At 35.0% G+C, this 15,101-nt stretch overlaps 1 protein-coding gene across 4 annotated transcripts in view; it reads left to right on the forward strand.

Moving 5' to 3' along the window:
• The window catches only part of CADM2 (cell adhesion molecule 2), a 571,255-nt gene that overhangs the window by 359,319 nt on the left and 196,835 nt on the right, over positions 1-15,101 (forward strand). For 3 of the 4 annotated variants that reach the window (XM_088051667.1, XM_088051668.1, XM_088051669.1), the window contains exon 2: positions 14,229-14,255. The exons of the other annotated variant lie outside the window; for it this stretch is intronic. In XM_088051667.1, coding sequence (XP_087907793.1) covers positions 14,229-14,255 — 27 coding nt within the window. The remainder of the gene's footprint in view (positions 1-14,228; positions 14,256-15,101) is intronic. 4 annotated transcript variants of the gene reach the window in all.

The raw sequence follows: 15,101 nt of genomic DNA on the forward strand, positions 1-15,101 counted from the left end.
TGTATATATTCATATGATTCATTGCAGAGGGATTTTTTTCATGGCTTCCAACAAATTTTCTGATCAACTGTCATTGAGATGTACTTTATCCGTATGTTACATGTTCCAGCTTAGGCAGAGGAATACTTGTACTGAAAATGTCTCTGGAATTGTTTGCCATATGATGAAATATGGAAGGTCATGCAATGTTGCCTCTTTGCAAATGATATTTCTGTTCCTAGTTACACTACTAGAAATGCAGAATAATAAAAAAAAAAAAAAAATTGAGTCTGATATGGATTTAGCACTTGTATGTTTACCATAAGTTGTTTCAGAGACCAAATATTTATACTTGTGTTACTTTCTGGTTGACAGCTTCTCACAGAACTGATACCAGCGTTTTACCTTGAGTGACACTTTTTTGTCAGCATTCTTTTCGTTTCTTTGAAGAGAATTTAATTTGAAATTGCAGTTTTAAACAATATTCAGCTTACAGTACTTGGTTCTCAGTGTTGTTCGGTAGACAATGTGCAGACTGGAGAAGCTGTTTTGTTTTTCTTCTTGAAAGTATTGTTATGAACTGAAACTTGTCAAAATAATGGTTAAGCAAAGAAAATGCCATGGTAATATCTCTTTTTTTGTACTTCAATAGTGGGTTAAAGCAGAGAAGGAAGGTAGAATAAAACAGTCTTCAGCTAATGTTTGTATAGGTTTCAGAAATTGTATTTTAAAGAATCATCTTTTCATGTTATTCTTTTTATCCTAGAGCTACTTTTTTTCTTACTGGGAATCAGTACTAAAATACATGAGAACACATTTTGCTGTTATTGTGCTGCAGTGTAACCAACTATTTTTGTGTTCTTTGTAATGATATGGAGGGAGAAATTAGAAATATTTATCTTTCATGTGCTAACAGGCAGGGTGTCCAGTTGCTGTGTCTGTCTTGACCCATTCCCTGATTTCAGAGCAGTATCATCAAACTTTAGTTTTTGTCAATGTGTTCTTAGGCAGACCTGATGCTCATATTTAGAATGCCAGTGTTTGGTGTTCACCTCATTATTATTTGCCTGTTTTCAGAACATCACTTACCAGTTGTACTGAGGTGGTCCTCAAAAACTAAACTGAATGGACAAAAGAGTATTTCCAAAAGTATATTTTTAGCTGTAAAGATTCCTGGTTAACTAGAAAGATGTAAGCCTGGGGTTTGCCTGAACAACTCAGTCTTATTCTCATCCTTTAAAAAGCAAACAAAACAAGTCAACAAAACTTTAAACTGTTAATTTCTGGTGTATGCAGAACAAGTTATGGCACTACAGTATTTGCTTTGCCTTTTCTACTCTTATACGTCAAATTTGGTCATGTATTTCACAAAGTTCAGTTTTATAACACTTAATAAATTATTCAGTCATTCTGACTAAACTTGCAGCCAGCCACTATTTTTGTTTTCCAGTGGTATTGGCTGTAATAATTTGATAATCTGATTCCACTCTTTTCATGCTTTCCTAATTATAATCATGTGCTTATATTATAAAATAGTAAAAACAATACGACAATTTGCTGAAGAAAGTCTTAATGAATATGAATGGAAATATCAGAAGGTATCACCTTTTCTGGTGGTAAAGCATTTTTTTCCATTTAAATGATATATTGGTTTTGTGACAAGACATTATTTGTTTCATTTTTAAAGTAATGATGGAATGGGAAAATTAGCTTTTGGCATGGTAAAAGAATAGCAGAAACATCTCTGAAACACATCTGGACAAAATAATGTTGTAAAAGTTCATTTCTTGACACTCTTGGAGCTCATCGATCCAAAATACTGTTTTCCTTTATTTAAATAATTTTAACATACAGATTCTTTGCCACTCTTTAGTTGTAAATCTAATAATATGATTGAAATTGCTCAATAATCTTCTGTCTCGAGCTTTTCTTAATTTCTGATTCATTGTGTCTAATATTAAACCCAGCTGTTGATGCTTTTGAACAAACTGATTTCTGAATTAACTCTGCATTGTGTTCTATAATAACACCACTTCTGAATTATCATGGGCTGCTCCCAATTTACTTTTAGATAATTAAAGGCTGTCTTTATTTCTATCCAAGTTGCCTGTTTTATTTCCCAGAACACAAGGATGTGATTTCATTCATGCTGCTCTAGGGGGTCTGAAGCTGATAATCATTTTTCTACATCTGCCCCCATCAGTGTCATCTTCCAATATCTGATGCTGCAGCACTTTTCCTTGGCTTTGCTCATTAGCATTCACGGAATTGGTGCTAGTCTGCCACCAGCCATTCCCTCTTGTTTTCCTGAGAAGTCTGCAGAGGACCTGTGAAATAGTCTCATTCCTAGAGTACATTCCTCTTCTTTTTATTGCCTTTTGTTCACATAAACTCTTCCTTTCAAAATTAGTGTTACCTTAAAATCATGCATTACATAAGTACTTAGATAGATTGTGTATTAATTAATATGAGCATCATTGGGCTCTTTGGAGTGTGTCTCATATATGGTGCCTGTACTAATTACTAAATTAAATTTAAGGACTTTAAAATTAAGAGCTCAATATAATATATTTTGGATAACTGATTCATGTGCTTCTCATATCTGCAAATAAAAATTACATCTTTTTCTTACTTTTAAAAAGAATCAGTAAAGCCAACCAAACAGAAAAAGAACTACAAACAAGATGGACTTCAAATAAAAATACTGACCTGTGACATATTTCAGTATGAGGTCATACATAATATTTTGCTTCTTTCTTTCATCAAAACATGTTATTGTTAAATAGAATAGGAAGAGTCTCTCACAAAAATTTATGAAAAAAAAAAAGGAAAAATGTAAAGGATTTACAGTAAACCCCCATGACAATTTAAAATAATTATCTTGTTTATCCCCATGAAGGTTCATTTCAGGACATTCTAGGCTCTTAATATTTTTTTTTTAAAATTAGTATTGACCTCAATTTATGAGAGTTGTATATATTTCCCCTTGGCAAGAGCAAGAATTTTAATCTGATCCTACAGCTTTTTCCCTTGCTGACGTAAAATTCTTCTCCATTTGTTAATTGAGATCTTTGTGGACTGGGTTTTTTTCTTGCTTTTTTTTTTTCCCTTTTTTTATTCTTTTGAGGGATTCTTGTGGTAGTTTTCAGTGTAGTATCAAACCTGAGTAACAGACCTGGCAAACAGTGACCCTCACTTTACTAATCAATAGGATTAATAAAACAGAGTGAAAATTAGGTGTCCAAGCTGTACCTATTGGCTTAAAAACACAGTGGCAAGATCTTTCATGTTAGTGTTGCCTTCACAGAGCAACTGCTTTCACCTACTTGATTTGGAAGGTTGGCTCAATGATCTCAGAGGTCTTTTCCAACCTAAATGGTTTTCTGATTTCACATAGCTGTGTGTGAGTAGGCTAAACCTTTGCACTACTTGCCAGTGGGTTTTCTGTTTACTTCCTTCCTTTTTATATAGGACTTTCCTCTATTATCCCTCAAGAGGCATCACTGTTAGGATGCTGTGTGAAATTTTCAGACAAGTGCTGAGGCCCACTTAACAAAAACATGCGTCTTATTTATGATGTGTCAAATTACTGTTCTCAGAGTAGACCTTTTAGGTTGCATTCAGCCTTTAATTTGACTGAATTTAAATAGCATAAAATGCCTTTTAGTTGGAACTTGGCTTGCATATTACATCTCTCATTTCAATGAAAAACATTCAGATGCAAATACGGTTTGTTTGGACTGAGTACAAATGCCACTATCATGACTGATGAAGGCTTTTGATCACACATCTACAAACTGAAACCTTAAAAAGGAAGAGGCTATTTGGACTGGCATCTGCAGTGCCATGAATTATTTAGTTCCCATTATTCATAAATCTCTTTGAAAATAAGGCGTATGAGGTTTTTATGGAGGAGTAGTCATAGTTGTGTTTCCAGTTTCTATTTATGCTGTGACTGACTGCAAACTTCTTCTAAGCTGCAAGGATTGTGCTGAGTGGGAAAGAGTTGTGTGGCTGAAATGATCAGGAATGGCCCTGAAAGGCATCTTTAGTTTCCTGGGATAACAGTGGGGATGTTCTGCTGTTCCTGTCTGTTTTGGTGGGCTCCAAGAGGTGTGAGGGCAGGAACATGCCCATAATATTTGGTGAGCTCTGCACTTAGCTGTTAAGGACCTGCTTGACTCTTGCAGGGCACTTTTTAACAGCCAGAGATTGTTCTGTACTCATTCCCTGAACTACAAATGTCTTTGGGCTGTGCCCTGACAGCCAGGCAAAAATAGCAGCACTGCCCTCCTTTTTGGGTTCTTTCGCTCGGTATCTTCTATTGTGCAACATTTCTGCTACAAACGAGTGGCATCCCAGAATATCTCCTCCCTTTCCAGCAATGATGGAAGCTAAATATTGTATATAAGTGCTATTCTGCTCTAAAGGGAGTCTGTGTGCTTGTTTAGCTCAGCATAATTGTGTAATAATGTTGTCTAGAAAGATGCATGTTGGCAGAGATGTCAGTGGAGAATTAGAAATACCCAATTAGACTGGTTTGGTGTCAGGGGGAGTGAGGGATATGGGGTGAGTGTGTGTATCTGTTTTTGGGGTTTGTTGTTTGTTTTTCAGTAGGATTTCAGCCTGCATTACTGAGGAATACCTTGAGTAATGATTTTCCTGGCATATGTCCTTCCAGGGCGTTACAAAACTCACACTGGGAGTCAAAGTACTGTGAAGACTCAACATGCAGCTGCTGTGTAGTTCAGAAATGCACAGAGTTCACAAATCGTTTCTTTACCATAACACATCCATCATTATAGGAGTAGTAAGAATAGTTTAGTTCCTAAGTCTTAATTAAGAGGATTACCTGAAGAATCACGTAATTTTCTCTAAATAATCACTCAGACTAGACTTAGTCTTTAGTTTCCTAAAATGGCATTTTTTCTGATATTATTCAGAAGTTTCTATAAAGTATTCCATTCTATCACATTTCCACATAATCATTTTTCATTTACAGTTGACTGTACACATTTTTTTATCTCCCTGTTTTTTTTAATTTTTCTTGTTGGCCTTGAAGAACTGGTTTAGTTTTGTCATCTATAATTTTCAACTTAGTTTAGTATATTAACTCACCTCCTGTCCTAGACTCAGTTTTTAAAGATCCTGTGCTAAAAAAAAAAGCCAAAATCCTCTGATCTTTTCTTTTTGCATTCCACCAGAGCAGCAGAACTTGCAGAATGTTGTTTTTCTGCCTTTATTTATTTCTAGCAGTCACTCAGCAGCTCTTTTTAGGTGCTGCATCTACAGTGGTCCAGGGACCATTATTGATGTGTCTGCCAGCTGCTTGTGCTGAGTACACTTTCACTGCACACCCTGCTAAGGATCTTCTCTAATAAGTCCTTTTTGATGACTCTCTGGCAAAACTGAGTTGTTCATGAAACATATCTGGTCTGGTTTTGAGCTGTGGCCAATGTGTGCATCTGCTGTAAACATAGATCAGTTCTTAAATGATTCTTGCCTACAAACAATTTCAGTACGGTGGCAGCATAATTCAAGGAGGGATAGGAATGTCTTTAATGCTCAGAGCAAATAAAAATGGGGTTCTTTTCTGTATTAAAAATACAATATTTGGAAAAAATAATAGCTTTTTTTAAAAAACTTTAATTTCTAAGCTTTCTAAACAATGTCTAAAATTCTGAATTTAGTGCTATTTTTTTTTTCTGTCTGAAAAAAATTAATGGTTGTTTTATGAGTTTTTGTATTCTGAATACACAGGTATATGCTTGTAGATTCTGGCATTCATTCCTCCATCTTATTGTAATTATTGGTTTGTGCTTCTTTATATAAAAAAGTGTGGGGGTGGGCATGAAACCTTAAGTCTGGAATTGTGAATTACTTTGATTTGTGAATTTTCAGCTGTATTTTTCATAACTGTGAGAAAATTTTAGAATAGCTGACTAACTATTAGTTTGTATATTCAATGCACATAATACACATATATATTTAAAACTTTGGGATAAGAGTAGAACTAACAGGAAATGAAATACTGTTGGTTTTGGTTTTTATTATGAGTAGTTGATTACTAAGTTAATGCCTATAGTCACATGAAATTTCAGATATATAATGTAAAATGGTGTCAGGGCAAAAAGATCAATAGTAAGGATGAAATTTATCTCTGGACTGTGAATTCCTATAAAAATAACTTACATGTCTCACCCAATCCAGAAAAGTCCTTCTTAGTAAGTCTTGCCAAAGCAGAATTAATAAGCATCAAAATTGATACTGGCTGTCAAAATGATGTTGTATTATGACTTTTCTGTTTCTAGTATTGGAGTCCTTTCTTGTAAAGCCACATATACAGAAAAAGATAGTAGTTATTCTTATTTTTCGAATGGTTATGAGTAGCAGATGATAAATTGCAGTCTAATATTTGAACTTCAGGTACGTCATCCAGTCTTAATGGGTTTTTTTTAACATTTTACCATTGTTTCTTGAACTGTTAGGAAAAAGTAGAAAACAACAGCAGTAAATCATATTAAAAAACACAAGAGTTTTGTTTTTTCTTTCTTTTTTTAATGTTACTTCACTAATAGTGTTAGAATGCAATAGACTATAGAATGCAATGTCTTTTCCTACCGTGTTTCTGAGGAAAAATTACAAAGTGTGTGTTTGAAACAGAATCATTTGACTGTGGTTAGTTCTACTTCAGGGAAGGGGTTATTTTTTTGTATTTTGTGGTCTTAATACAATTTTTGGTTTGCTAATGGATCTGAAATTCCAAGTCTTCAGCTGTAGAAGTACTTAGATTTAAGTCAGATGTCCATTTAAACCTAAGAAAATCCAATTGTTTGAGCTCTGCACTGAGTTTATCATGGTATTTTTTTACATCAATCCTGTCAGTTATCTAAGTTTGTCTCTTAGTATCTGGGAAATTCTGAATGGATAATATTTGGGGATTAAAAAAGAAATCTTATTTTTCTGTTTAAGGTTTTAATTGTCTGCCCTTTAAGAGATGTTCCACATGCTTCAAGCATTTCCCCAGTAGTCCTTAATATTAACATAGATTAACCTAATTATGAAAGCATTTCATACAGGTGATCTGTATGCTTGTGATGTAGCACTTCTTATACAGGGATACCAAGGGCTATAAATTAAAATAAATAGGGAAAGTAGCCATGCAAAAACCACCTTTTGATAACCCTCTTAGAGCTTCCAGTAGATGATTCAGTTGTAAGCAGAGGTAATATAAGGAGAACCCCAGCTGTTTGCCTACCTGCATTGCTCCTTGCTCTGGTGTTTTTTTTGTGGTTTGTGTCCAGAAAGGAATGTGTGTGATCACAGTAGACCCAGGAAATTTCTATTTGCAGTAACGTAGGATAGCATATACTTTATCAGAAACCAAACAGTACAGGAGACATGAATGTCACAGGTTGCTCTTGGATTGACTAAAATGGACAAGGTGTTTTTTGGGGTGTTTTGCATGTATTGGTCTGCAGATGTGAAATGAAACAAAAGCTCACTGCTGACAGCTGCTTGAGCCCAGTCACAGTTGCCTGATGACAGACAATTAAGTACTTTGCTAAGTGTTTCCAAGGAGGATCTTTTGCTTTCTCTGTGTTCCGAGGACCTGACAAAAACACAGAGGCTGGACAAGTTTGTGTATATGCACATTCTGTATGACTAACAATTTTGATAGCTTTTTTGAGGGGATGAATGAATATCAAAGCTTTTCAAATATTTAAGTTTTGAAATAACTGTGAAAGAGATCTGAGAGCAGAACTGAGGACTTGTATCTCTGCCTGACACAACCCTGCTTACAGCAGTGCTGAATTCTACTGCTCCAGAGTTGTCTTTATAGACACTTCTTAAAACATTCTGCTACCTTGGTAAAATGTAATACAAATATTTTATTTACTCTTCTTCATTAAATAAATTACTGATTCACAAGTTAAATTTCTATGATGTTTTATGGAAACCCAGATTATGATAAAATTGCTTAGTTGTAACTTGCATTTCTTGTAGAAGTTACATGTCCACCTGTATTAAAATAGGCATAAAGTTGGCATTTTGGGACGGGGAAATAGTCTTATCTCAGTATTTTTAAGAGGACCCTTTAGGGCATGAGAACATTAATATTCTATTTTCACTATCCTGTAATGTTCTGTGTTATGTATTTCCAGCTGCTAATGTGGATCAGCTACAGCTGGAATCCTGAATGCTAGTGATGTTTAGATTATAAGATGCTTCTGCTGATCTCCATCATGCCAGTCATAATGAGTATTGAGAACAAAATTACTATATTTATACCCTACTTTTCAGAAAGAAAATGGAGCTGCCTGTTTTTCAGTATTTTGTGATTAGTTTTGCATAATAAATGTTGTTGCATGTTTTAAATTTTAAGATTTAAGCATGTTTTAAGTTTCAAAAATGAGGAAGGCAATAAAATACAAGTTGGAAAACTTAAACTGAGTAAGTTTAGATTATTTTTAAGCATACAAGAGGAATAATAAATCTTCAGGTTTGCAAAGATCTGCATTGAAGAAGTATGCATTCTGTAATTTGAACTCCTGGAAGGTATGAGAAGGGTGAAGGAATTGCACCAGTCTCCTACATATAATGGTTAAATTATATATCAGCAAGACAATTTACTTTTGAGAGGGACAACTGTGCTCTGAAAAAGGTGACCTGGAGAGCTTTTGAAGTCCCCATCATCAAAGGTTTTAACAATATATTAGACAATCTGTTAGGAGGGGCCCAAAGATAACTCATGATGCTTCAGACCCACAGGATGCAGTGTCTGACATCCTCACAATCCTTCCAGTTTGCATTTTTGTCCCTTTTTTAGTCCTATCTTCAAGACTATTTGATGTTTCTGAGGGAAATTACCTGATGTCATTTTGGGAACTTGTTTTGTAGGTACAAAGGTGCAGAGATAGAACACAGAATTAACAGAACTAAAGAAGGTCTCGTGTTTGAATTCCATTTAGTTACATTTGTATGACTGCAGAGATTTTTAATGGTTATATAAATAAAGAGAGGAGAGCTTATCTAGGAATATATGAATTCTGATTATATCTGCAAATGCCACTATCTGGTATTTTAGGAATGTCCATGGGAAGAATGTGCAGAACTTATGTATAAAAATGATATTCACTATAAAATGCAAAGGCATAGCAATAAAGGAAATCAAGGGAAAGAGTGAAAAATCAGAAGCAAAGAAATTTACCTATGCCAATGGATCCAGTTTGTTGTTTTGTTTTGTTTTTTTAAAAACTGCATCCAAAGCTAAGAGAACTCCCAAAATCCCACGTTTTTGTATCATCTGTTGGCTACTCTTCAAGTCTAAGCAGCAATGTCTTCCTGAATTCAGGAGGCTCAAATTCCCACCATGAATTTCAGGTGATGGTGGTGGCTTGTCTCTCCTTCAGTGGCTTTTGGTAAATTCTGGTTTTCTAAAGGAGGGTGGGAAGGATTCTGCACTGCAGCACATGTGGGTATCTTTGAGTGTGTCTCTAGTCTGTGAAAGCATAATAATTTGCATTATTTTCTGGAGGAAATGATCCTGCTAAGGCCTTCTGTCACACAGAGGAGCTTTTCCTGTCAGAGATTCAGAGCTGGCATTTAGGTGACCTAAATGATCAGTGATAATCCGTCAGTTTAGCCAAAGGGAAAAAATGCAGTTGTTGTCATCATCATCATCCCAAGATTAAAAAGAAAATTCTAAATGCAGGCAGTGCAAAAATAAGTTTGGGGTTTTTTTGTTTTGTTTTTTTTTAAACTGGAAATCTGAATTATATGTTGGATGTGTTAGGGAGCAGGGCTGTGTGGTTGTTTTTGTTTGTTTTCTCCAACTTTGTGGGGTGGGGTATGTTTATTTATGCTGCTTCTCTGATCATTTTTCATAGTCCATGATCCTAAAAGATTTGAAGGCTGGAGTAAAAATGCAGATGAATAAATGTGTCCATACAACTGGTGATGTGTTAATTTTTTATTGAAGATGAGAGGACCTCCAAAATTGCTGGAACTGTAGGTTACTGTATTTGGGAGAAAATCAATGCAGTGGACTTTATGAATGTGACTTTCACCTTGTTTTTTGTTTTGTTTTGTTTTGTTTCTGGAGTAAAGTATTTAGTCATTATAAAATTTAAATATTTTATTGTTTATTCCTCTATCTGCAATCTTAGTGCATCCAGTAGGTGAAATGAGAACAAGACTGACCTCAAACTTTTCACTTTCCTTTTTCTTTCCCCTTATTATTTGAAATAAAAGGTTAGGTTAGCTGGATATCTGGGGATATCTGGGGGAAATGCTTTTTCCCTTTTTTTATTTTTATTGAGCTATTGAAGTAATTGGACGGATGTGGTTTTCTCCAAAGACAAAAGACAAAACTCCAAATCGAATAATAAATCACATGTAAGAGAAAAATAAAATAAAAGCTATATCAAATCTGTCTAAAACTGTCTACAAAATTGAACAGTGTAGAGACAGCTGAGTGTGGAGAAAATATTGAACAACTTGTAGCCACCATTTATCAAAGAATGTAATTTAACAATTGTTGGCATACAAAAAGCAAGAAGTCAGAAAGATGTATCACAGAAAATAAAGCACAATATATTATTGATATTTGAGAGCAAGAGTATATTAGGGGTTTTGAAATTTGAATCTAGGTTTTTACATTCAGGCAATGATTTTTAAAAAGATTATTTCAGCGGCATGGCTACGGCAGGATTGCTTTTCTGATTTAAAAATGCCCTAAAAACATGAGTTGTGTGAAATTCAGCTGCACCTGGCACAGTTTTCCTCCCCTTTTCGGATCTCTCGTAGTGGGACTCCCCTGAGATCGCTGACCTTGGGTTCTTGCTGTGCTGTGATACCCTCACTCACAGACCTTTCCCTGGTGGCCAACCCTTTTGTTTTACATATGCTGTGACCACAAGAGCCTTCAGAAAATACAATACTGTTTAACCTTGCTAGAGAAAATAGAAGAGATTTATTTCTCGGCCTTTCCTAGAAATCTAGTAGCTCTGTCATGCCTTTCAACTTGACTTCTGAAAATATGGTCTTTCTTCCCACTTTGTCTTTCTTCTCTGGTCTTTAAAACTTTTCCTTAAGTTCCAAAAAGGTTACTGTTCACCCTTTTCTGTAGTATGCCTTCCTGTCCAGAATAATTTTCCTAAAAAGACAAGACAGGGCTTCTAAAGAAAAATGTCCTTATAAATGTTCTTATTTTACAGATGTCCCTGAATATTTGAAGATATCTGGTCATTCCTTTTTATCTATTCACTGATTGGCTTCTTAATTTAGACAAAGAAAATATGCCAGCCATATATAGCAAATTCCAGATTTTAGGTTACATTGTGCCAAAAATTTTTTACTGGCCAGTCATAAACCATTTTATTTGTATTGCAGAAATTTCAAATCAGTGTCCTTATATCGTAGTATATACATCTAATACTTCAAGGTGAGGTAGACTCACTGCCTTGAAGAGTTTCTTTCTTTTGTCAGCAAGCAAGGAAGTCTAGGTGGGAAAAAAGAGAATGTGTTATGTGAAATGTGGATAAATCAACTGACTTGCTGAAGATTTAAAGTAGAAGTGGATTTTTTTGACTGTAATGCTGTTTGTTGAAACCCACAGTCTTCTGTCACTGACATCAGTGGCATAAAAAGCTGAGTTTTCCCATATCTGATGCTCCAACCAAAATCTCAGCTTCTCTCTGCTAAATTTCAGTCTTGATGATGCTCATTCAAAACATTTGTCTATGCTTGTCTTCTATGGCTTTTCATGTAATAATAAGAGGTGGGTAAAATTTTTCAAACATAATGGATATAGGTTGAAAATTGTCTTCTCTTTACAGAGTGACAAGGAGATTAAAGAGGGAAGAGAGGAAAATTCTTTCAGCTTCAAAAACAAGAAAAACTTACCTCAATGGTAACAATGAAAGGGAATTTTCCCTCATACTAAGTATCACAAAGATGGAAAGAGCTGCAGCTAGTTGCCTTCTGTAGGAAGAAACATATTTTGAAAGACCATTTCCAGCTAATTTGGCTGTTGTGTAGTTTGAACTTTATGAATTGACTTGTAATTGGACCATGCTGTCAATGGGAAGACTTACAAGTATTGAACATGACATTTTTAAGAAGGCTACTGTCATCTAGTCCTCTATTAGTGGATTTGCAGAGAGTTATAATTGGCCTAACAAGCCTAGTAACCTGTCCTACTTCCAATTATAATGTACAACCTCATTTATATCTGTTCTTTATTTACTTATAGGTAATAATTCTCTGTCGAGTGCACATGCTTCAAAATAAAGCTGTCTCATCATGGAATATGTGGGTTCTTTTAATATACATGCATATATGTGCCCATACACATAAATTATATCATTTAAATGTGCATATAACTGTGTGTGTGTATATATTCTGAAGAGTTCAAGTACATATATTTTCTTAATATATGGATTCATATATATATATACACACACATGTATTTTTATTGTGTTTAATTAAGTACAAAAGTCTCCTGTTGCTTTTAAATTTCTGGTGGGAGCAGGGAGATAGGGTTATATAAGTGATAAAGTTATATAAGTTATATAAGTGATAAAACATTCATGTAGATGTAATTCTCGGGACTGGGAAAAAAAAAAAAAGGGGAAGTGTAAGAAAATGAACAGGTTGATGAACTTAGTGCATTCATTAACAACTTAGATTTGCATGAAGGAGAAACTGTTCACATCTTACAAAATTAGAATGGCATCATTAATTTTGTTTACTACACAAGCAATTTTTAGCGCGTGTAAGATTTGCGGGCAGTTTGCAGGTGAATACGTCTTGTTGAACAGCCCTGTGAAAAGAGCTCTGCAGAAGCATCTGCACTCCTTGTACCTCCCCAAAGCAGAGTTTTCATGTTATTTTCATTGCAAGGAGAATAATGACAAGTCACAATGGTGAACCTGGAAGTAAAAGAGGGATCAGTGGAGAAAATTAAAATAAAAAAAAAAAACAAAAACAGCTAGGAAACTGATATTTTGATGCATTCATATAGCTAAAAGTGTCAGGTTTTCAACAATTTGAATAAATTGTAAATAAATACATGGCAACTTGGTCTTCACTGCTATGCACTCCTTGCTTGTTTTAGTAAAGACTGACTGGAGAGACACCAAAAGAAAAAAAACCAACCAAACAAACCTTTTAGATATGAACAAGAGAAGCAAAGACACCAGAAAAGGGTTTGGTCTCAAGTGTCGCAGCCTTTGAATTGTTAATGTAGTTCTGCCCTACAAGACGGGCCAGCAGAAGAGGAATTACATATTTTGGGTTTTTTTTTGTCATGAAGATGCTCTTGAATGAACACCTTCTCAGAATGTACTTGAGAATTCAGAGAGGTGTGGATAGCATCTTTTTGAGTAATTCAATTCCATTAACAAAGTGATTCCATTCTAACTTTGGGTTCTGAGTAATATTTTATTTCAACAGCATTATCCCTGAGCCTCAGAGAACAGAAAACAATGGTTCTGTTCATTTTGGTGATGAGGTGGTTGTTAGTGAAACATTCTAAACTGCAGTCTTTGTTTTTGTTACCCTGTTGGGCGTGAAGAACTACCAGCATGAGACTACCTGGATTCAGGATACTCAAGGAGGGCTGTAGTGTCTGTTCCTGTTTCTCTGCGTTTGAACATTGGTCACTGTTGGTTAAAATATCATCTGTTCCTTTTGGTTTGCTTGCTCCATTAGGGTGCAAGAAAGATCTGAAGATATAGGCTTCAATGAAGAAAAATAGCGATCGTGTAGCAGATTATAAATTATTGGGTATCTGCAGATTAACTGGTGTTTATTTGCATCAGCTTCACAGAAGAAGGATGTTTCAAGAAATAGGAGCAAGGGGATAACATAAGATTTAGGTTCTTCAGAACGTACCTTTGCCAAGGCAAATTGTGCTTTAAGTTTTAGAATTCACTGATGTGTGTGCATGTGTTCTCACCTACTTGTGACCAATGATCTGTGATTTTTTGGCACACCTCACCGTGCTTTTTTGAGTGAGTATTCTGGTGTGTTTTCCAGCTTCTCCACATAGAGTTTCTGACATAGATCTGAACTCTCTCACAGCACAGCAGTGTCTCTAATAAATAAGTCAAATAATCTTAGAAACAGTGTTTGATAGCTTTGAATCAATAGTGATGAAATTTCTCTGTGTTCTTGCTTGCTCAAACTTCTGTCTAATCTATCTTTGTTCTCTTCTTCTTGTGCAATCTTTTCCTTGCTTCCAGTGGCTGCTACAAAGAACAAAGCTAGAGGTGAGTTTCTGCCTGCACCCTTCAATTTGCATTGCATGGTTCTGCAGCCCACGCATTTTCTCCCAAGGTTGTTTCTGCTTCTCCAAACAAAGAAAAATTTCTTTAGGTCCTACAGTATGATAGATTAGTTCTTTACAATTTTGTAATTGCACCTAAGTGCGTTGTTTATCAATCAGCACTGCTCATGCTGTATTTTGTTAATTGCTTTAATTTGGGAAGTTTTTAGGAAAAAGATAAAACTAAATGGTTTGCAGTTAGATTTCTGACTTGCATTATAGTAATGTAGGGATATTGATGGCATTTTAATCGAAATGAAGATATTGCATAAAAATGCTCATAAATATGTAAATGTAATTTATATTTTTTATCTCTAGTCATAGTCATAAATATCTGAACAGAGAACAATGAACTCCTAAGTGTCTCCTAAGCATTCCCTGTCTTTTCACACTAGTATAAATGATCATCACTGTTCCTGATAGCATACCAATATATAGAAAGGCATACTATGATATCTGCAGAGATTTATGGCTGCAGAGCAGCAAGGTGATTGCCACAAATCAGTGTGACAAAGAAGTAAACCTTTCAGAACTAATCATGTAAGGTCAGCGGTGCTGTAAACCATTTCCTGAATTTCAACGAAGCAGTGATGTAGCAAATGTAGCCTGAGGGGTGTATTTTGACTTACAGATGCACATAAATCGATGCATACATGTTTGCATATACAGATGCATGTGCATTTATATGTATGAACAAATATTTTCATGGAAAATAATAAAAATATGTATTTTGCTTTCACTTTTATATTACTTCTGGTAGATAAATTTGAGTCATCTGATAATTAAACAT

Source organism: Pseudopodoces humilis, chromosome 2 (assembly GCF_049639895.1).
Source record: "Pseudopodoces humilis isolate 2021_Gansu_Grassland_sample_001 chromosome 2, ASM4963989v1, whole genome shotgun sequence".
Classification (NCBI taxonomy): domain Eukaryota; kingdom Metazoa; phylum Chordata; class Aves; order Passeriformes; family Paridae; genus Pseudopodoces; species Pseudopodoces humilis.